Source organism: Diospyros lotus, chromosome 5 (assembly GCF_014633365.1).
Source record: "Diospyros lotus cultivar Yz01 chromosome 5, ASM1463336v1, whole genome shotgun sequence".
Classification (NCBI taxonomy): Eukaryota; Viridiplantae; Streptophyta; class Magnoliopsida; order Ericales; family Ebenaceae; genus Diospyros; species Diospyros lotus.
Genome location: NC_068342.1, coordinates 34513105 through 34535897, shown reverse-complemented (window position 1 = coordinate 34535897; position 22793 = coordinate 34513105). Strand labels below are relative to the sequence as shown.

The 22793-nt window shown below is 35.9% G+C and overlaps 3 protein-coding genes across 3 annotated transcripts; all 3 read left to right on the top strand.

The window, feature by feature from the left end:
• The first annotated feature begins 8136 nt into the window (after positions 1–8136).
• Positions 8137–11131, top strand: LOC127801128 (uncharacterized). The gene is made up of 2 exons (XM_052335999.1): positions 8137–8508; positions 10736–11131. The coding sequence occupies exons 1-2, from the start codon at positions 8329–8331 to the stop codon at positions 10907–10909; spliced, it is 354 nt and encodes a 117-aa protein (XP_052191959.1). The 5' UTR covers positions 8137–8328; the 3' UTR covers positions 10910–11131.
• Positions 11132–14210: 3079 nt separating this feature from the next.
• On the top strand, positions 14211–16006 carry LOC127802085 (uncharacterized). Its single transcript, XM_052337774.1, has 3 exons — positions 14211–14634; positions 14755–15181; positions 15402–16006. Exons 1-3 carry the CDS (start codon positions 14478–14480, stop codon positions 15751–15753), a joined length of 936 nt encoding a protein of 311 aa, XP_052193734.1. The 5' UTR covers positions 14211–14477; the 3' UTR covers positions 15754–16006.
• Positions 16007–17600: 1594 nt separating this feature from the next.
• Positions 17601–21217, top strand: LOC127801066 (probable amidase At4g34880). Its single transcript, XM_052335889.1, has 5 exons — positions 17601–18222; positions 19660–19874; positions 20034–20276; positions 20383–20581; positions 20695–21217. Exons 1-5 carry the CDS (start codon positions 17701–17703, stop codon positions 21088–21090), a joined length of 1575 nt encoding a protein of 524 aa, XP_052191849.1. The 5' UTR covers positions 17601–17700; the 3' UTR covers positions 21091–21217.
• The last annotated feature ends 1576 nt before the right edge of the window (positions 21218–22793 follow it).

Genomic DNA, 22793 nt, shown 5'->3' with positions numbered 1-22793 from the left:
ATATACCTAAAATACCTTTATTTGAAAATTCATTTTTACCCTCTCTGTTGCAATCACTTTCTCCCTCAATAAACTGCTTAGTCAGCCGTTATATGTGATCACCCATTTACGCCGAAGACGACACATCCGAACACATACACAAATACACATATAAATACAGTCACTTAATTACACATATATACACATCCAAACACACACATATATACATATATATCATACGTGGCAATCCATTTACGCTAGAAACGACACACCCAAACACATACACAAACACACATATATAAATATAATCACATAAACACACATATATACTCATCCAAATACACACACACACAAATATAGATATATATACACATTTGACAGAGATCGCATGTCGGCGGTGACCGCACTCCATGGCCCCCTCAAACCCCAAACGTCCCCGAACCCTAGGTTTGGGGACGCCCTCAAGCCCCAAACCCCAGGGTTTAGAGCTCCATAAACTATGGCGACGCTGCATCTCTCTCTTTTCTATCCCACAACAATTGTTCTACCGTTGGTAAATATATGTGTGTGTGTGTGTGTATGTGCGCGCGCGCGTGCACGAATGTGTATATTTGTATATATGTGTCTGTGCGAAAATGGTTGCATGAAGATGGAGTTTTGAGTCCTTTGACTTTTAATTTCGAACACAAGCATCTACATTTAGCATAAGAAGATGTTGTATTTCTTATTAAAATTTTGTGTTTTTGGGATGATTGTGTGAAAATAGATGTGGCTGTGTGCAATGCTAATAGAAGAGGATATTTTTGGAAAATATTGGTTGCAAAGAGATATTAATATGGTTGCAAAGAATAAAATAGAGAAAATAGATTTTTACTGGTTACGAAGAGTAAAAAGTTGACTACGAATAGAATTTGGGAAATTCTATTCGCAACCACGATTTTACTCTCTGCAGCCACTTTTTAATATACCTAAAATAGGCTTAAGCACAAATTTAGGCTGCGTTCTCTTTATTTTTCAATTTTCAGTTTTGAGTTTTGAATTTATTTTTAGTTTTCTGTTTTAATAATCTGTTTTTAGAAAATTGAAAATGCGTTCTCTTTGTCATTTTGAAAAATTATTTTTCAAAACATAAAATTAGAAAATACGTTCTCTTTGAAATTTTGAAAATATTTTTTAATGATATTTTATTCAATAAATTTGATTATTAAGTAAATTATAAATATTTAATATTAATATATTATTAAAAAATATATATACATTTCAAAGTTAATGAATTTTGTAATTTTTTTTCCATTACAATAATAAAATATGAATAAATAAATAAATAAATGTATTTTGAGTTTAGAGTTTGTTTTAAATGAAAACACTCAAAATAACTTTTTGTTATTTTGAGTTTTCTTTACAAATTTTCTTATGTTTTAAAAAATGCATTTTTAAAAACAGCAACAAGAACGCGTTTTCATTATTTTAAAAAATTGAAAACTAAAAATGACTTGAAAACAGTAAAGAGAACGCAATCTTAATTTTACCCTTCATCTTCAATGCTCAACAACCCACTTTAAACAACCACCTAACATCGCACTTTCTTCCCCCGGCTAAACTTTGTAATTTCCTCTCATCCGCCATCCATCACAATTACTTATTATTTCATACTCGCCATCGAAAATTGAAAAACTATTTTCTCCTCAAGGTCACTCATTCCTCTTGTTTCACACCCATTGTTACTTAGCCATTTTCTCTCAGAATATCAGCAAGTCGAAGTTAGCCATGGATTACTACACTCAAATGTTGACGACGAACTGAGGAGAGTTTGACGAAAAAGATAACAACTAATCAAAAAAATAACATTATACACAAGAAAATCTAAATCTTGTATGTATTAGTGTGTGTTTGTAAGGGTTTGGGAAGTTGGAAACTCTAGAGAATCCCTGATTTTCTGAATTAGTATGTATGTAAATATTGTATGTATTAGTGAATTTTTCGAATTCCAGAATTTGGGAAACGCATGTATTTCTTAATCCTAGAGTTCGGGAAACACGGTGTTTCCCGAATCCAACATTGTGCTTCTTGAACCTTAGGATTCGGGAAGTTGGGTTTTCGAATTTTTAATTGGTGTTTTATTTTATTCATTTTTTTTAGATAAGAAAATTGATTTTGCAATTCACCAATCATTTGATGTTATTCAATAGTTCACAAGTATGATAGATTTTTAATATATTTTTTTAAAATTATTATTTTAATTAGAGAAAAAATATATCTAAATGTTTTCTTTTATTAGCTCTTTGATACTAGAGAAACACTGATTGGTTGGGCTAAGAAAGTTGAAAAATAAAATATAATTGTTATTGTGATAAAGAGTTTAGAATATAGGGGTCCTGAAAAAAAACTTAAAATTCGTCTTGTTTGTAAACGTAGTGGGAAATATAAACTGTCAAAAAAGAAAGAAGAAATAGAAAAATTAAATTGTAAAATATACAAGTTTAAAAAAATGTCATCATCCATTTGAATTACTTGCCATTGCAGAGTGATAAATTTGTCCCTCTAACAGTTATAAGCATGACATGCAATATAGATTTAATAAATTGTTATCAATAAATATAAATATTAACTATAAAATTATCAATTACTTATAAATCATATTCACTTACATCTTAACTCAATAAGATCTCACGAACATATTTAATTAAAAGTTCAAGAATAACTCATTAAATAAATATTAGACTCCTAATTACTTTTAATCTTAATAATATATATATATATATTATATATACATATTGCACCTGTATTGCATATAGCATTATATTAACTCAACTCCAAGCAGCAACAAGTGCATCATTGCTCACTTGCTCAAATTGCAAATTAAAACAGGGAGGGTCCGTGCAAATTGAAATGTGTAATATAATATATTATATTATATAAAAGGTGGAAATTGAGAATTTGAAGGTAGCCAGTGCTTTTGAACCTTAGAGTTCGGAAGTGCAGGCCGCCTTCGAACTCCATGGTTCAAAGGCTCTCATCGCCTCCAAACTTTAAGGTTCGGAGGCAGTCAACGCTTCCGAACCTTGGAGTTCGAAAGTGCAGGTTGCCTCCAAACTCCATGGTTCGAAAGTTGCCAATGCTTTCGAACTTCACGGTTCGGAGGCACTAGGGGTGGCAGTGGCCGATCTGAACTCCAACGTTCGAAGCCTGTCTGAACTCCAACGTTCGAAGGTCGCCACCTCCTCCGAATCCAGCGGCCACGGCTGTAACGCCCCGCTTTCCCGGGCACGTTATAAATTGGGACAATTCCGGGATAATAATTTTTTTTTCTTTCAAACACTAAAGCTAAGCCACATCATTCCTCGAATCCCAGAATTCCCATACATTAATCTCAAAGAGAATCACATCAAATGCGGAAGCAAAAATCGAAACATGATATCTTATTAATCATAAATAAAGGAGCTACGTTACATACATTTCATTTCTCATGCACTCTGCTAAGTGCCATTTCATACCTCATTTATCCTCATATTTGCTACAATCTCCACCTGGAACGTTTAAATATTCCAGGGCAAATCCCAAGTTAGATGATGAATCATCTAAGTAAGGGTACATAAAACATATTTCGTGCATGAATGCAATGTCTTTCATCGTAGGTGTCAACTGCACCCCTCATGCTACCTACCATTTTTGCGGCCCCCTCTTTCGAAGCCGAGGTGTATGGGTGCACCCTTAGTAAAGCAGCGGTGCCAGTTCGTACTCCCTACGGCCTCAAATGCGAGTGATCAATGATATCAACGTGTATTTATGCATTTTATAGTCATGTCATGTATGTAGTCTACGTGATGGATTCATATCAAGGCATGTCAATATGATAAAAACATTTTCGAGGAACATAAATCACTCACAAACCAAGTATTTTTCGTAAACTAACTTTAATTGGGAAGTACCACTTACCTTCTCAAGCTTATCGGGCTATCTCGATATCCGTGCATTGCCTCGATTTGCGTGTCAACCTCAAAATTTGCACGAGTCTCTTTAACTTCAGCCTCAAAATATCCTAATCACCATAATTATTTAAATAAACATTAAAACCTATTTTTTCATAATTTCTGGCATTTTCTATAATTTTCTCTCTATTTCTTCCTATTTTTTCCTCAATAATTTCAAATTAAATATTTCTAAAATATTTTCTCAATTATTTCGCTACAAAAATTCATAAAATAATATTCTTGAATTTCTAAAATTTTTTAGAGAATTTTACTTACCTTGACTTAGCATCTCTGGCTTCCTCGGTTTGCGTGCCATATCCTCGAAACTCGTGCCCGAACCGTTTTCTCGCCCAAAATCTCTGAAATATTAGCAAATATCTAAATCCTATTTTTCGGATTGAGACATTTCGACAATTTTTTTTTCATTTTCTTCCCATTTTTTCTTTTTCTTTTCTTTTCTTCTTTTCTTTTTCCTCTTTTACTATTCATCTTCTTCTCCCCTGCTTCCGCGAACCAGCTTCTCTTCCTCTCTTTTTTTTTTTTTTTTTCTTTTTCTTTCTTATTCTTCTTCATTCTCTTCTTTTCTTCTTCCTCTACACCGCGCACTGCTCCATGCGTGAACCAGCCACGCCGTCGCCGCCGCCTTCGCCTTCGTCGACTGCCTCGGCCAGCCTCGCCATCGCCGGTCCCCGCAGCCTCCACCCGCACAGCCTCCGTACCGCGGCCAGCCTCCTTACGTCGAGACGGCCTGCTAGAGCCGCAGCCATGGCCGTGACTTCTCTTCTTCTAGCCGCTTCCTGAGCTGCTTCAGGCACCAACGAACCCTGATGCAGGTGCTACGAGTGTTGGTTGCCCTCCACTTGCCGACCAGTCGTTTGAGAGCTTCAAGCTCGGGCTGCCATGGCCACGGCTTGCGGCCATGGTTGCTGTTCGTCTTTTGCGGCTAGCTTCGGCCGCCTCCCCCGCTTCCTTGCGCCTCCCCGAACCTTCTTCCATCTCTCTCGAGCTCGGGCTCGAGCTTCCTTTGCCTTTCTCTTGGCCGAATGCATCCTATTTATACACACCCTGCCTTAGCCACCACTCCACTGTTTACATATATATATATATATATATTACTGTTATAAGCTTGCCCCCCACGCACTTCATTTAATCACAAATCTTGCTCTAATCCCTCAAATCTCATTGACAGTTTCTTCCAGATTGCAGCAAAATCTCGGCCAAGAGATGGCCTCACACGCACACGCGCACAGCCACTTATATCTATATATACTATATATTACATCTAATATATATAAAAATTATGCACTAATCCCAAATTTTATCTTAAATTCATTACAATAATTATCTAATTACAATAATATCCTCAAACACTGAATTAATTGACATTACGATATCGAAAACACAAAATTAATAACTTGAAGCCTAGTTAAAAAAGATGATTTCGCCCCAGTGTCCTCACCGAGCTATCGATTAATCCCGAAATCACTGAAGGGTTGCTCATTACGCAAAACCGGAGCTCCCCTAGGGTTTCGTTGATTTTTCGGGAGCCTCCTACAACGATTCGATTTTTCAGCTTAAATGACAGCTGTATTTTAGCTGTACCGAAAACTATTCCCGATCTGATTTCTTTCAATACCATAAATCTTATCTCGATACGCTCGTCGGGACCATATAATTTTTCTTAAACAATTTCACTCCAAGGCACTCCCTGCAGTCGATTCGGTACTTATAACTGCTATCAATTTAATTTTTCGGTATTCTAAACTTATTAAAATTACGTGACAACTTCATACGAACATGGGGTATTACAACGGCCACCGCGATGTATGTGATATGTGGGAGGGGGTAATTTTGGAATATAGGTTGCGTTCTTTTTAGTTTTCAATTTTCAGTTTTGATTTTTGAATTCATTTTCAGTTTTCTGTTTTAGTAGTTTGTGTATAGAAAATTGAAGACGCGTTCTCTTTGTCATTTTAAAAAATTATTTTTTAAAACAGAAAATTAGAAAACGCGTTCTCTTTGAAATTTTGAAAATATTTTTTTAATGATATTTTATTCAATAAATTTGATTATTCAGTAAATTATAAATATTTAATGTTAATATATTATTAAAAAAATATATACATTTTAAAGTTAGTGAATTTTGTAATATTTTTTCCCATTATAATAATAAAATATGAATAAATAAATAAATGTGTTTTGAGTTTAAAGTTTGTTTTGAATAAAAACAATCAAAATAATTTTTTGTTGTTTTGAGTTTTTTTTTATAAATATTTTTTGTTTTCAAAAACTCATTTTTAAAAATAGTAAAGAGAACGTGTTTTTATTATTTTAGAAAATTAAAAACTAAAAATGACTTAAAAATAGTAAAGAGAACGCAATCTAAGTGATTGAAGAAAAGTAATAAAAGTGACTATGAAGAGTATTTATTAAATTTATTTTACTTATGACTGCAAAGAGCAAAAACATGGTTATGAATAAAATTTTCCATGGAATTTCCCTAATTCAAATGAGAAATTCTATCTGCAGCCCATTTTTTTGCTCAATACAACCACCATCTAAAATACCAAATTTACCCCTAATCAAAATTCCTTTATTACCCTTGTGTGCAGTCACTTATTCTCATTTTCTTTTCTTCTCTGCAACTTTTTTTGTTCTCTCAATTATATGCGCCATTTACTACTTTTTCTAGATCTCTTCTCTCCATTTTAAATTTTTGATTTTTTTTCTTCTATTTTCTCCTTTCCATATGGAGGATTACATAAAAAAATTAATGACATGGGGGAACATCAATAGTCGGAATTTTACGAAAAAGAAAATAATAAACAACAATGGGGTGAGTTTCGTTACGGAGAAGAGAATAATGAACAACAATAGAGAAAGTTTGACGAATAATGCAACAATGAACAACAAGAGCAGGTCGAAGATCAGGAATAAGAACAGGTCGAAAGATTAGATGGCACTGGTAAGCCAACAACATCTTCTTTTGATAATTGCTCAGGAGTACTAGTAGATGGCTGCTCAAAAGTACTAGTAGATGGTGAACCTGAAACAATTGTTACATATGGCTATTCAAGGATGTCTGACTCTAGAATGGATATATCAATAGCGTGAGACTTGACCCTTCTTCTCCTCGTAAAAGTTATCGGACACGAGCGAGATGAAAATAGACCAACTCTTTGTGCTCCAACTTCCTGTGCCCCATCTCCTGGATTACCTCCTCGAGTATGTGGTATACTTGTATAAAAAAATTGATATGAACATATAATGTCAAAATAAATTCAAAGATACTACCTATTACACAATTTAATATCATGGGATATAACTCAACTAATAACACAATTCAATATTATTGATAATAATATTAATTTGCCACCATCTAAGACTTCTAAGTTAATGTAAGAGAAAAATAAGATAACAAGTAAAATGTAAATTTAACAAAAAAAAAAAAAAAAATTAGCATTCTTAAATTAAAATTATTTTTAAAAAATATCAACTTTGATATTATTTTTAATTTATAAAAATTGTTCAATTTAAAAAAAAAAATTTCGAAACTGTGACCAATTGGGGGTTCACCCCCGCGAGTCGGGGAGTTCATGGAACCCCCAAGTCATAGGGGTCAAGGGTTCGTGGAATCCTCGACCCAATTGGGTCGGGAGCTTCCAGCCTTCCAGGAACCCCATTGCGACAGGTCAGCAACAACCAGCGGCCGCGCTTGTGGATGGCTGACCCACCGTCCATGGGGTGAACACCCCCCCCCCCCCCCCCCCCCCCCCCCCTTCCCACCTAGCGATGGCCGTCCAATAATTTGCATGTGTAAAACAAATATGTAAAAAATAAAGTACGACATTACCTTTGATGTTGTCTCTTACAAGCGCCGCGACGACTGGATTTGATGGAGCTTCTAAGAAGAAAGTTTTTGGGTGTGAGTGGTAGGGTTTGAAGATGAATGGTTGCGTGGGTGTAAAGATGATGAGGGCAATTTTGTAAAAAGCGTGGGCTACAGAGAGTAAATTGGTGGCTGCATTGAGCAATTCAGAGAAATCCTATTTTGGTGGCTGTACTGAGAAAGAAGTGGGCTGCAGATAGAATTTCCCAATTCAAATCCCCTAATTTCAGCAAAGAAACCTTAGTGTTTAATTTATTTACAAGGCCACCCAACTATAAATAATCCCGCTCTTAGGGTTACAGAGCTTATCTCTGGATTCTCTTCTTCGGTCCTACTTCACGTCTCTCTTCCGCAACCACATGAACTATATGCTTCTGTGAAGGCGCGATGCGAATATTGTTTTGAACTATGCCGTAATTCACCGCCGCTGTCAGCAGCAAAAGCGCCTAGAATTCTCAGCTCTATTGTCATCCCAATCGCTGGAGGGAGATGTCACTGCGAATCAAGGCCGTGGTGGACAAGTTTGTGCAGGAGCTGAAGGAAGCACTGGATGCTGACATGCAGGACAGGATGATGAAGGAGAGGGAGATGCAGAGCTACATCCAGGAGCGCGAACGCGAAGTTGCGGAGCGCGAGGCGGCCTGGAAGGCCGAGCTCTCTCGTCGCGAGGTAGCCTCCCCTTCTTCCTTTTCCGATACTTACATGCCATTTCTGTTGTTTTCCTTTCCATTTCTCTGTAATTGCTTGCGCTGTCATATGTTCACATCAATCACTCTTCCTTAATATTCCTTGCTGAAAATAAAGTTTATAATACACTCTGTTTTCTTCTGTCTGATAACCAGTGGCGGAGTCAGGAGCTTGGGTCCGATGGCAGAAGTCTTAGGTCTATATTAATTTTTTTTTAGTACACACTAAAATGTAACTCAATGAAATTGATGTGGGAGTTTACTTAACCCCGCCCAAAAAAATAAGGAATAAATACATTATTTCCAACAGTTAGGGGACTTGATGATATTTTTATATTGATTTAAATTTTTACTGTTCTTGTGCATTAACTCTCTATCCCAAAACTTCAGAAACCATCAAGCCTCGCTGTTACAAAAATGTTTCCATGCTTATTGTTCTAATATTGACTGCCACACCCCCCTTGCATTCGTTAAGTCACTTTGCAATTTATCTGACGCAAATAAGTCATTTTACTCATAGTGATAGGATGTAACTTTAGAAGTCCCGACTCTGAAGCTAGTCATTTTACATTTTAGTGTGTTTCCTAAATAATGAATTGTGAGTTTATGACCATTTTAGCGTGTTATAAAAAAAATTTAGTATACAGACTTGAGACTTCTGCCCCCCTAACCCAAGATCCTGACTCTGCCACTTGCTTTGAATCCCACTCCGCTTTGGATGAAGTCACAGATGATTCTATGGTTATAACAGTACCCTGTTCAGTGTTCACTAGGTATCATAAAAGATGGCAATTAACTTATGAGTTGATGATAGAAATCCTGCTCCGGATGTGTTGCTGCAAGATTGTGTAAAGCCAATTTGGTTCTTAGTTTTTGGCCATAACATCAAGCAGTAGGCAGTACTAGGGACCTAGTAACATTCAAAATAGCAAATAAGAGGGCTCTAATGAGCATTTCCTGTTTCATGTAGTCAAGTTTTATCCCCACACATGCAAGAAGCTTTTTCTCTAAACAAGAAAACCAGTTCCCTTTATCTCATTGAATGAACTGAGAAGCCTAGAGACCTGTTTTTTGAATGATCATGGATATAGAGATTAGAGAGTGAAAGTGCCAGTCCCTCCCCATGTAGAGGGAAGAGTGGAAACCAATCTTATACTTGATCTGATATTCTGTCTAATAGTTTGATTGTATGAATTTGGAATGCAGTTCAACCCCAATTTTTGAGTGTCTATTTTAGAGAATCTTAGCAAATCTGGTCAAACAATTTTCGATCTTTCTGAACATGTTCACAAAGGCATGTTCGTACCTGTTGATAAACATGATTTAATTCAAATAATGTCTGATATTACATAGCGTATTTTATACAAAATTATGATTCTTAAGGCCTTACATGCTTCTTAGATACATCTAGACTTTCTCGTTGGTGTCACTGCAAGTTAAATTACCCACAGAGAACTGGGACACTCATTTTCAAGTAAAACTATTCAAAGACTTTTGTAATCCTTTTGGTGTCTTGATGGTATTCACTATATTCTCCTTTCTTTATCCATTCCTTCAAAGAAGTCCATGACATCTGCTATCTTTGGCTTGTGAGTGGTGAATGCCTCCACACATGCTTCATCTAGAAGGACAAGGTTTTCCTTTGCTTTGTTCCTTTTAGTGTGTTTGCGTGTGCATTAATTAATTGGTCACTGAGATATTCACCCTCGCTGAGATATTCACCCTCTCCTCAACTAAAGTTGGTCTGAGCTGAAACCATGCCTGTCTAGTTAGATATTGGTTTTCGCTCTTTGGTCAATCCTGTCACATACTGTTCCAGAAAATTTTGGACATAGGTTCAAATCCATTTGGAGCCATGTTCAGTGATCTCTTTCATGGTCTCTAATTTGTTTTTCAACAGCCAAATATTCTTCATTAATTGATTTTGGCACCTGTTAATTGCTATGAGATGTACTATGGAATAGTGGTTTGTGCAGTGCTGTACAGTTGCAGGTCAAGGACACTTATCTTCGCATTAGTTAATCTAGAAGCGTGTGCATGAGCTGCTACTCTATGTGTACTCTTTGTTCGTCTGATAAATTGATGTCACATTCATATATGATATGCTAAGAAGTCTTTTTGTCATTCTCATGTTATTGGGCCGGACACATGAAAAGTTATTTCCCCTTGTTTGATCATAAATGTTTCCTAACGTGATATCATCTTTTCAGGCAGAAATCGCTCGTCAAGAAGCAAGACTCAAGATGGAGCGAGAAAACCTGGAGAAAGAGAAAAGTGTGCTAATGGGAACTGCATCTAATCAAGATAACCAGGATGGAGCTCTGGAAATCACGGTTAGTGGAGAAAAATATCGATGCCTGAGGTTTGCCAAGGCAAAGAAATAACGCTTGGAATCGATAATGGTATTTGTTTTTATTGAATGGGTTCAAATTATATCGATGTAAATACCTTAGAATATGAATATGGTGATGGTGCATCTAGGGTTGTGGTGTATTTTTAGTGGATGGGGTTTTGATAAATGAAGCCAAATCTAACAGAACATTATTCTTTTAATAAAAAAGAAAGAGACTAATGTAAAAAGTTCCTTGACACCAGTAATTATTCAAGGCATGAATTTTGATTTTGACTTAATTCTATTCATCTTTCTTCTATTATTCCTATCTTCCACAATTGATTTGGGAAGACTTCCAAATGATGGTGATTGTTATTGGTAGCTAGCTGCTGGCATATCATTAGGTAGGCTGTGTGCGCTTGTAAACTCTCTGCTCATTTGAGAGAGATAATAATAGTAATCGATCCATTCTCCTATAAAACTCTCTTATTGTCTCTGCAAGTTAATGGAGTGTAGCTAGGTAGAAACTATTAATGGGAAGATAGAATATGATTGTGATGAGTATAGTTGAAATAAAAAAAAAACGATTCAGGTTAATGTTGCCAACAAATAATTTTTTCTATTCCATTACTGTGCTTTCTCCCAGACGAGAAAAGCCGTATTTCATCCGTTTACATTCTATCCCCCGAACCACTGTTAGTATCACTTATTTCCGCATACCAACGATCAAGTAGATTTTAGTTCAATTTTACTCACATCAACGATGTACGAAAAATTTAATACTAAGTGTGAAGAAGGAAAAGGGGTGAAAAGGTACCTGTGGTGGCCGCCGGAGAGAGAGATCCCCGGCGGGGTTCAAGTTCGACGGGGTTCCCAGCCACTATTGTTACCGGGATTTTGCCTTGATTATGGTATCTTCATCCCAAATCAATTTCAAATGTGGCAACTTAAATTGTGATCTTTCCATTTTTTTTCGTTGACTGGTGTAATTATTATGGGTGTTTTTCAGGTTTGGGAATAAGATGGATTTCAAAGATTTGTGTCAAAAACTCTTTTTCTTTAGAGAAAACATAAAAGTCAACAAAAAAATTAATTTCAATCAATGAAAAATTTAACTTAAAACAACACACTAAGTTAGAAAAAATGACTTCTCATTTGTAAGGGGAAGTCATTTTTCCTTGCCCAAAAGTCTCTCTATTCTCTTTGCTCTAAAATGCCTTAATCAACTCCTTTCTTATATTTGGTATTGTCATTTATTTGTATTATCATTAATTTTACTGTTCGTTATTTTTATTCGTCGTTGTTTCTATTTGCTATTGCTCTTGCTTGGACACTTTCTCTATTCGGTTTCTCTTATACTCTCTTTGGCTTTCTACCTCTTTCTCTGTTCAGTCATAACAAAGTGTTTAAATCTTCAGTTTATAGTCCAAACATTAGGAAATACATTCATATTTTTTTTTTAAAAAAAATTGATTTCTTTGAAAAGTATTTTCTCCCAAGAAAATATGAATACATTTGTACATGGTTTTTTTAGTGGCAACGGAATGAATCAAAATTAAACTAGGGATAAATTTAGGGTTTTTTCTGCCCGCGTGTTTAGATTTTGATTTGGGGTTGATGGGAGTATTGGGATTTAGGAAAAAAAAATCGCCAGTGAGCATGGCAATCATCATCCAATTTGGGCGATAGCAATGCTTTTGAGAGAAGGGAGGAGGAGAGGCATGGTTGATTGTATGTTTTTCTAGTTGGGATTCAAAACTTAGTGATTTTAAGTTTGTCGAGTCTTAGCCTTGTTCAGAGACGAAAGATGGATCAAGATAAACAATTGTAGATGATGTCGCTAGAAAATGATATGGGAGAAAAATATTAAATTAAATAATTGAATAAAATAATTTTTTTTTGGGTGCAAATTTAACAGAAGATATTCAAATAGAACAATAACTAATAAAAATATACGAAAAAAATAAAAAAATAAAATTTAACGTGATTCGACAATTTGCCTACATCTACGAACCTAACTCCAAATAATTTTCTACTATAATAAAATAATGAGTATACTCGTTTTTCTCTAAATAACATTAGAAGCACATCAAATTCTTAATAATTCAATAATTCTTAGCATACTAAAATCTCCATAAGTAACAAAACAATTAATCAAATTACAACTCTCTCAAAAATAAAGATTCTTGAATATCACTAAAAAACAATAAGTTTAGATATAAAGAACAATGAGTTATGAATGTGCTGTAAAAAAATCATGACGATTGGATTACATTATAAAAGATATCAATCATTAGTCGATGACTATTTAGAAATCTCGAACTCACAACTGTTGTTCTCGATTTTTGACAAAAAGTTGGTGGCTGAAATTGGGATTTTCTCACACCATCACACACATCCAAGCACAATCGGCTGCCCTTGTTTTGTTCTATATATATATATATAATGGAGTCTTCTATATATCAAATTAATAACCGTTAAGCCTTTTTTTCAATTAAATCAATTTGTTGGCCTTGGATCTTGATCCACCACACGTAGGTAGATACCCAACAAATGAGAGAAAGAGAGAGTTGGATCACCATAGAAAGAGTAAATTTGGGGATACTTTGAATGTTTTAAAATTTTTTACAGCTCTTATCTAATCGCAAAGAAAAAAAATTAAGCCAATCAAATAAAATGAGAGAAGTTCTTTAATCATTTTTTTTTTTTCAAACAAACAGAGGAATTCTCTGTATATGAGTGATACTCTTAATTTAAATTTTCAGGTTAAAAGATGCATGCGGGGTGTCATCCACTTGTAAAGTAAAATACATTTTAATTTATTATCTTCGTACAGATTGTAGGTTGTTCAATATTCAGTACGGGCGATCAATAAATGGCAGAAGTATTTAAATCTGTAATCTGACATAATAATAAGATTGAGAAGGTGAGACATGCTTCACATCCAACCCCCCCTCGCCGCATAGGTAGGCGAGGGAGAAGACACTACCAACAAATAAATAGCAGGACGAGTAAAAGCTTGGATTGGTAATTAAAAGAGTGGTAGGTAGCTGAGACTTACCATCCAAGTTCAAGTTCGAGTAACGTGTCTTTCATATTTACTTATTTATTTGGGATTCGTTTTAACTGTAAACAATTACAGTGAAACAAACTCTTAATTTAGATATCACTTGATGAAGATGACAATTGAAATCAGATGATTTTGTTATTATTTAAGTATATTTGAGTAGCCAACGGCTAACCAACCATCATCTACCTTCAATTCAAGCGCTTTCAGAAATGCTTGAGCTTGAGCAAGCTAGCCGATTATTGCTGGAGTAGTACGTGAAAGTTGGCAGATGGCATTAACTTCTTCTTCAGACCCTCCAATTCTTAAATGAAAAATTCCGTACTTGACCCTTTCAGATCTGTGTTTTGAATGAATACCTTTCTTTGCTTTGCTTCGCTTCCATTCCCTTTCTACCCATGCACCATAAATGGAGGCAGTTGAGAGTTGCATTTTATTAAACTCTTCATGCTTCTTGTAACTCCCCCGCCCCCAACGTAACCCACTCCTTTCCCTTTCCCCATTATTATCTCGCCTGTAATTCCTCTCTGGAACCTTCAATATCGATCGTCTCATGGATTGGCCCTTCTGCTCGAAGCTCCTCCTCGCAGCCTTTCTGCTTGCTGCTGCCGCCATTCATGGAGTCCGGGCAGATGCCATGGTCACTGGCACCGTCTTCTGTGACCAGTGCAAAGACGGCCGAATCTCGCTCTTCGATTACCCCCTCCATGGTGAGATTAATTGATGATTTGCGTGCTATATAGTTCGTGTGTCCGACCCCGCCGTCTACTGGGTTTAAGGCTTTGATATATATATATATCATATATTCGTTGTGATTTGGATTCTTGCAGGGATGAAAGTTGCGGTCACCTGCGCGGACAGTAATGGGGAGTACACGGTGTGGAGAGAAGAGACGACGAATTGGTTCGGGAACTACGCCATGAGGTTCGAGGGGACGCCGGACTTGAGTGGTTGCTATGCCCGGGTTTCCGGAGGCGGCGGCGGTTGTGGGGCGGTGGGCGGTCCGGCCAGGAGCCTGAGGCTCATGTTCAGGATGTTTGATATGGAAATGTTCACTGTGGATCCACTGCTTTCTGAGCCTGCTCAGCCTATGTCCTTCTGCCCGGGTTCATACAAGCCGGCTCCTCCGCCTCTAATCACCCCCGCGCCGCCACCTCCCCTGGCCAACCCCTCCCCGTTACCACCACTTCCACCGGCTCCGCCACTGCCCCAGTTGCCTCCTATGCCATTCTTGGAAGCTTCTGCCTGTCCACACTGGTGATTCCTTGGTCAATACGAACACAGCACGATCAATTAATTGTGTCAAACACCTATATTCAAACACGACTCAATTATTACTTGAATAGCAGAGACATAATAGGTTGTGTCAGCATGAATTGATATGACACGACCCATTTAAACCGGTATCATAGAATAAGTCGCAGCATTGATTTCTTAGTTCTGCGTCTCTGATTAATTGGGTTTGGGTGATTGCTAGGAATTGGACAATGCCGGAGTACAGATGCTACTGGAAGGTGGTCACCCCGGACATGAAAGTGGCCGTGGTTTTTGGGCTGATCGCGGCCCGGAGATTCGGCACCGACATGACCTTATGGCAGGGCATTCAAGGCAGAGGGGACCCTTACAGAACGCTGCTGAGGGAAGCCACAACTGCACTTCTCAACTCGTACAACAGCTTGCAATTTGGATACCATCCCCTTGGAGTGATCCAAGACATGAACCTGGCGTTAATGGGATCGGTCCGGCGAGTTCTGTTCACCGCTCTGGGCTTCCGGCGGGCTAATTCCGGCTATGGCAGAGCCCCCTGCAGATTCAACCCTTGCAAGTGAAGTGATCGTGAACGGGCTGCTTTAAAAATGGATGTGTTATTAATGGTTCTGATACATTGATGGCTCTGAAGGATTCAGATTAAGACTGCAATTTAATTCTAATCCTGTTAAAAATTAAAGATGCCTTAGAATTGTATTTCCTAAAGATTATGTAGTCAATTTAAACTTACAAGTACTGTTATCCAATTATGACTCTATATCTAAATTTAAACTTTCAATTAAGTATATCTGATCCCTTACAAATATGGATATACATATCTGCCCTGGAATTATTATATTTGATTGTTTATTTTAGAGTTCTAGTTGGTTTAGGTTCAGATTTAGATTTTTATATTTATTCTCTCCATCTCTCAGACTTTTCTTCTACTTCTTCTCCTTCTTCAATCTTTCTTTTCTGGCTATTTCGCATCATACAACTACACGAGTTCATAGTAAACATTTTTCTCAATGAGTCTTAAAGGTACGCAATTTCAATGAATTTTTTTTATCACTATCTATGTGCTAAAATCTCTCACAAAATAGGTCCAATCTTGACTATCTTTTAGTACAAAATTTCAATTACAACTATAGTATCATATTATTATATTAGTGTCTGATGTGATATCACAAGTTAATTATATGTTATCATATATACAGATCTTAAATTTATGTAATGGGGTTGAAATTGGTTACCAATAAATTTGTATGTCTATCCAATCATGACACTTAATTATAAACTACTCTCCTCGCAAGCAAATTGAGTTAAAAAATAATTTTTAATTAAATTTGGATTAAAAATCTTAAGTTAAATTGAACTAAATATTATTACCCAAATTTGGCCAAAATATCAAGTTGAGAAAATAAGAGTGATTTTAGTCTAACAGACTATACGATGTTTAAAAATTAATAAAAATATGAAAGAAATTAAGGAGAAGTAGATGAGCATGAGAGTAGAAAAATAAACTTGTCAAAATACCTTTTTATGTTTGTTGCCTTGCTAGCTTTGCTTGCATGACTGTGATCATCGAGGGCCGCTTAACCTGAACGTCGTCGTATAGGGTATAAGGGGGTTGTTATACACGATTGGACTTCCCTTTGACGCGTGATGGACAAGAGGGCCCACAACCACATGGATGGCTTTCATTAGTTGCTTATGTGGCTTTCATTATTTGTCCATATTTGATCTACATATAAAGGTAAAGTGGAATCTTGGCGTTATGGACATGACACTAAATAATTTTGATAAATTTAAAAATACAACATATAAACTTTATCACCAATCACTGCTTTGCATTTTGAATTTATATATGTATATACATATATGTGAGAATTCATGATTAATTTATGATACTACATCAGTGAGAAAATATTCAACATAATATTAAAGATAAAATGTATTTTAAATTTAAAAAAATATCAATTACCATATAATGATATTTGATTGAACATAACGAATAAATGAGTGAACTTAAGTCAAGTTTAACTCTTATGTACACTCGACTATTTATGAGAGTATTCGAAATGAATTCATTTACGGGTCAAAGACCGTAAGGAATGTTCGAATTTAATTTATAAATAATTTTTTTATGTTCAAACCCAGCATCATCATCTAATTGAATATAATGCATATAAGATTCATCATTTTTCACACCAAAAACTAAAATAATTCCATTTTAAATCTTTTTACAGAGCCAAACAAACAGATTGACAGATAAAGTTTATAAAATAAAAATAAAATTAAAATACCTCCACCTACGTTACATTAAAAAAATATAATATAATATGAGTAAGAATATTTTAGCCTTCTAACCGTCTTTCTATGTGCCTGTCTTCCAGTCAACCTATTTCACTCTAAAGAATTTTCCTTCCATTTTCAACTAAACTTTTGATTTCACCACCAAGTTTAAAAGACTGGGCGTTGCGTGGGGGAGGAAAACTGCCGAAGCGCATCGTCCCCGGTAAATAATAATGAAGTTCTTGATCTCTCTTCTTCTCCTGATCTTAGGGTTGGTCAACAAAATCAACGGCCAGGATGAGTTCGTGGTTCAGGAAGCCACAATCGACGGCATCCAACGCGCCTTATCCGAGAACAGGCTCACCTCCCGGCAACTCGTCGACTTCTACTTGGACCAGATCGAAACCGTAAATCCGGTGCTCCGCGGCGTGATAGAGGTGAATCCGGAGGCGCGCGATATTGCGGACGCCGCCGACCGGGACAGGGAGAGGAGAAACCGGGACCGGCGGCCGGTGGAGAAGCTTCACGGCATCCCGGTGCTGCTCAAGGACAGCATAGCTACGAAGGACAAACTCAACACCACCGTCGGATCGTACGCGTTGCTCGGATCCGAGGTCGCTCGCGATGCGACGGTGGTGGAGAGGTTGAGGAAAGCCGGCGCCATAATCATGGGCAAAGCCAGTGCTAATGAGTGGTATGGCCTTCGGTCGATCGACATTCCTGATGGTTGGTGTGCCAGAAGTGGCCAGGGCCGGGTACGTCGTCTTCTTCTTCAACTCTCCCTGTTCAATTTCTTTGTATTCAACTGTTCATGCCGTTTTGACTTTGTACACTTAATACTAATTCGTTTTAGTTAGTTCAAACTATGTGAAAGGGGTTGTAAATCAAGTGGTATTTTAAATGGTATATAGAGTTTTTGTCTCACCAGAATAAAAAGCTTTCTTTATTTTTTTATATACGTTAAGTCTAAAAAGTTGTTAAGAGAGTTGGGTTTTGAGCCCATGAAAATGGGTCATTCTAAGAAAAAATTAACAATTCTACATGCGAGTTAGAAAGCACATTACAATTATAATTTTTTGTTTAATTTTTTTTTTTCTGGCCATTACCCAGGACAAGGTATCTGCTGACCAAGTCGTCTTCTCCTTATCCTTTACCCTCCAACTGCCGATTATCTCTCTCAACGTTCACATTTCTTCACCGCAGTTACGAAATACACTGCTCTTCCCCTCCATTCGTTCTCTCCCTGCTAGTTCTGTAGTCATACGTATGTAAAAGGACTTGCACAATTATTGCTCTTCTTTTATTCCCAAATCACATGAGTGCACATGTATGAAAAAGGACTTGTTGTATCTTGGGGGATAGCCACCCGAGGCTTTACATCGTTTTGAAGGGTGAAAAATATGTTTAAGGTCAGTAACATTTGTTGTTACACCTCGAGCTTCATACACTTGTTGTCTGCCCCTGATCATTTTCTTCCAACAAAAGCAGCCGAATAACTTGAACTTGATAAAACAACCTCAAGGGTAGAACAGCTGGTATAGAAATAGAAGCGTTATTTGTCCTTCGAATAGAATGTGCCACATGACGTAGTTGAAGAAGTGTCTAAATAGGATGTGACCTATGATGTAGTTGAACAAGTGTCTAAATAGGATGTGACCTATGATGTAGTTGAACAAGTGTCTAAATAGGATGTGACCTATGATGTAGTTGAACAAGTGTCTAACAAGTGGTTATTATATTTTCCAGTGTTTTGCTTGTATATTAAAAAAAAATCAATAAAAAATAGTATCTATGATCAGATGAATATATACAGTAGAGTAAATTTTACTAAAATCCCATATGGTTTGGGTTGTTTTAATAGACAATTATGTCATTACTCTTAGTATTTTGAATTATTATCTCAATAGGGGCTCATAACCTATTGGAGAAAATTGTTCAAAACAAAAGGATAAATTGCCCCCTCCTATGTTTGTGCTTTTTATGATTTGTTTTTAGTTGAATAAGTTCTGTATTCTTCATAATTATTATTATTGTTAATATCTCTAACCAATTAAAAAATAATAGACAAAAAATGACTTTTCAAAAACATTTTTTTTTTGCTTTTTTTACAAAAAAAAAAATTTAAAAGAAAGTTATGATCCATAAACATTTGCAAACTAATAGCGCCTCTTATTCAACATAAAACCATGCAGAATCCTTACGTGCTATCGGGGAGTCCATGTGGTTCCAGCAGCGGATCAGCTATATCAGTAGCTGCAAATATGGTGACAGTATCACTGGGGACTGAGACTGATGGCTCCATCTTATGTCCTGCCGATTGCAACTCTGTTGTAGGAATCAAACCCACTGTTGGACTCACCAGCCGGGCTGGCGTTATTCCCATTTCACCTCGACAGGACACAGTTGGGTGAGTAAAAAGGGCATCTTAATTTAGTGTACAAGCCTCCTTGCTTTTGTGAAAATCAGGAGAGAGCTATCTATATCTGTATGCGGTCTTCTCTTTTTTGTTGGGCAACGTAAGTTGGTTAATTATTTGGCTTGAGTAATACAAACTCAACAATTGCAGGCCCATATCTAGGACAGTATCAGATGCAGTTTATGTGCTCGACACAATTGCTGGCTTTGATCCAAGAGATTTTGAGGCAACAAAAGAGGCAGCCAAGTTCATACCCAAAGGGGGTTATAAACAATTCCTGAACAAGGATGGACTCAAAGGAAAGAGGTTGGGTGTGGTGAGGAATCCTTTTTTGGCCCATCTGAATAAATCCACAGCTGTTCCAACCTTTGAGCATCATCTAAACACATTAAGGTAAGCTCCAATGGAGGTTAGAATAGGGATCTATAATATGAATAACAAAGATTATTATGTTTATTGGAATTACTGATGCATTTCCGATTCTATTTTGAAATTGAAGGCAAAGTGGTGCAACCGTAGTGGATGATCTGGAGATTGCAAATGTTGATGTCATTTTGGATCCATATCAAAGTGGTGAAGAAGTGGTTCTTCTAGCCGAGTTCAAGCTGGCCTTAAATGATTATCTGAAAGAGCTAATCACATCGCCGGTGCGATCACTATCCGATGTCATTGCCTTCAACGACAATAACCCCGACCTGGTATGAACAGTCTAATTAATGATATTTGTTTAAAAATTTTTAAACTTGGATGGTTTTTTGTTTTATTATGCCATTTCGGGATGAAAATGAAAGCATGGAGTTGGTTGATACAGGAGGACACGAGAGAATATGGTCAAGAGGTCCTTATAGCTGCAGAAATGACGAATGGGATCGGTGAAGAAGAGAGGCAGGCAATAGAGATGTTGCAGAATCTGTCACAGGAAGGCATCGAGAAACTAATGAATGAAAATGAGTTAGATGCAGTGTTGACGCCGGGGTGGGAGGTTTCCCCTGTGCTGGCCATCGGAGGGTACCCGGCAATATCAGTTCCGGCCGGATACGACAGCGATGGAATGCCATTTGGGATCTGTTTTGGAGGTTTGAAGGGCTCAGAGCCGCAGCTGATTGAGATTGCCTACGCTTTTGAACAGGCCACCATGGTTCGAAGGCCTCCTCCTCGCTTTTCCTGTCCCTCACCATTTTTGGAAAAGCTTTCAAAGGTCGTTTGATGGGATGTAAAATGTTCTCTCTTGTAGAATTGTTATCCATTTCAGAAGGTTTTTGGATCTATACTTTGTTGTGTTAATATGCACTTATACCTATAGCTATCAATTAGTTAATAGGTCTTTTTATTTAGAATCAATTAGAACCCAATTCGCTTTCGGATAAACCAAACTCATTTACATGCCTAGTTGAGGTCGGTCATGTTTGAGCTATTATTATTATGATATTCAAATGCTTACCTAATTTCTACTATTTTTTAAATTGTGATTCATGTGGTACTTATTCATGAGGTGGGTCATGTTTGCCCAATATTTTGGTGGTTAGGGAGGAAATAAAGATAACTTTTCGAATTTTTAAATTTTTAAATGATAGTTTAGAATTAAGTATAAAAAGCATTTTTTTTAAGCTACGTTAATTTTTTTATTTTAAACTTTTTTTCTATTTTTCATGTATTTTTAATTTAAGTTAATAGAAACATTATCGTTTTTTCTTATATTATTGAGTTTTTTTATTAAGAATATTTTCTTTCTATCAAATAATTATTGAAATAAAAAATTTTCATATACATAAACAAAGTTAGTTCATTTTATATTAACATAATATTTATAAAATATATTAAAATATATTCAATATTATACTCATTTTATAGATCATAATAAAATATTTCTACCGGTATATATTTTTTATAATAGTTTAATTTATATTTTTAATTATTAATCAAAAAATATAAATATAATAAAAGTAATAAAAGATATAAAGAGAATAATTTGTTTTGAAATTATAATAAGAGGGGTAAAATTAAAAAAAAAAAATTAGTGTTGGTGAATAGTATAACATCAAATTTAATATTATATTATTCATTCAACACTAAATGTGATATTGAAATTTGTTCCCAACACGAGATTGATATATTAGGCCATCTCTAACGAAGACGGCAAAACTGGACGCTAAAATGGCGTCCTGAACAGTCCCACTGTTCACCCACAGTATTTTGTTATTTTTTATTTTATTCCCAAATAACCCACTTCCCTCCAATATGGAAAAATGTTATTCTTATTATGTCATATCTTAAATTTGTTTTAGTATATATAATTATTCATTTTGACCTTAATTTGTGTATTTAATTGGACCATTATTTTTAACAATATAATAAATTAAAATTAAATAAAAAGATTATAATTATTTAACAAGATAAAATAAATTACTCCATAAAATTTAAAAAGTTGAGAACAACATGAGCAATACAGAAACGTAAACATTGAAAATTAAATTACAATATATATTAAAAATGAAAGACAAATATTTAATAATCCGATAGATTATTTTCAGATCCTCCAAGACCATCAAAATAATGACTAATTACGTAAATAATTAAGTAATTTTTTGAAATAAATTAATTATTATAAGAAAATAGAAATAACACTATTCATTTGGTGTAACTTTTGGTGTAATGGGTTAGAAATGTCTTGATAAAATAGTGTCAAAATTGTATCATTTTAGTGCAAAAGTTACACCATTTTAAAATTTTGGGTTGGAGATGATATTAAGAACATTTTGACACCAAATTGGCGCTGGTTTGGTGCTCCAGCTTCACTTCTACTTCCACGACACGCCAAGTGGCAACAACCCAACTGCTTTCCTCGTAGCCCAATCTAACACAACCTTCAAATCACCCACTTTCTTCCGTCTAGTTAACATTTGCCTCCAT

What these genes read in the sequence shown, in the direction of transcription:
- LOC127801128 (XM_052335999.1), top strand. Translation starts at nt 8,329, where the DNA reads ATGTCACTGCGAATCAAGGCCGTGGTGGACAAGTTTGTGCAGGAGCTG. An exon ending in CCGAGCTCTCTCGTCGCGAG is followed by an intron (nt 8,509 to 10,735) that starts GTAGCCTCCCCT and finishes TCATCTTTTCAG; the next exon opens with GCAGAAATCGCTCGTCAAGA.
- LOC127802085 (XM_052337774.1), top strand. Translation starts at nt 14,478, where the DNA reads ATGGATTGGCCCTTCTGCTCGAAGCTCCTCCTCGCAGCCTTTCTGCTT. An exon ending in CTTCGATTACCCCCTCCATG is followed by an intron (nt 14,635 to 14,754) that starts GTGAGATTAATT and finishes GGATTCTTGCAG; the next exon opens with GGATGAAAGTTGCGGTCACC. An exon ending in GCTTCTGCCTGTCCACACTG is followed by an intron (nt 15,182 to 15,401) that starts GTGATTCCTTGG and finishes GGTGATTGCTAG; the next exon opens with GAATTGGACAATGCCGGAGT.
- LOC127801066 (XM_052335889.1), top strand. Translation starts at nt 17,701, where the DNA reads ATGAAGTTCTTGATCTCTCTTCTTCTCCTGATCTTAGGGTTGGTCAAC. An exon ending in CCAGAAGTGGCCAGGGCCGG is followed by an intron (nt 18,223 to 19,659) that starts GTACGTCGTCTT and finishes AAAACCATGCAG; the next exon opens with AATCCTTACGTGCTATCGGG. An exon ending in CCTCGACAGGACACAGTTGG is followed by an intron (nt 19,875 to 20,033) that starts GTGAGTAAAAAG and finishes CAACAATTGCAG; the next exon opens with GCCCATATCTAGGACAGTAT.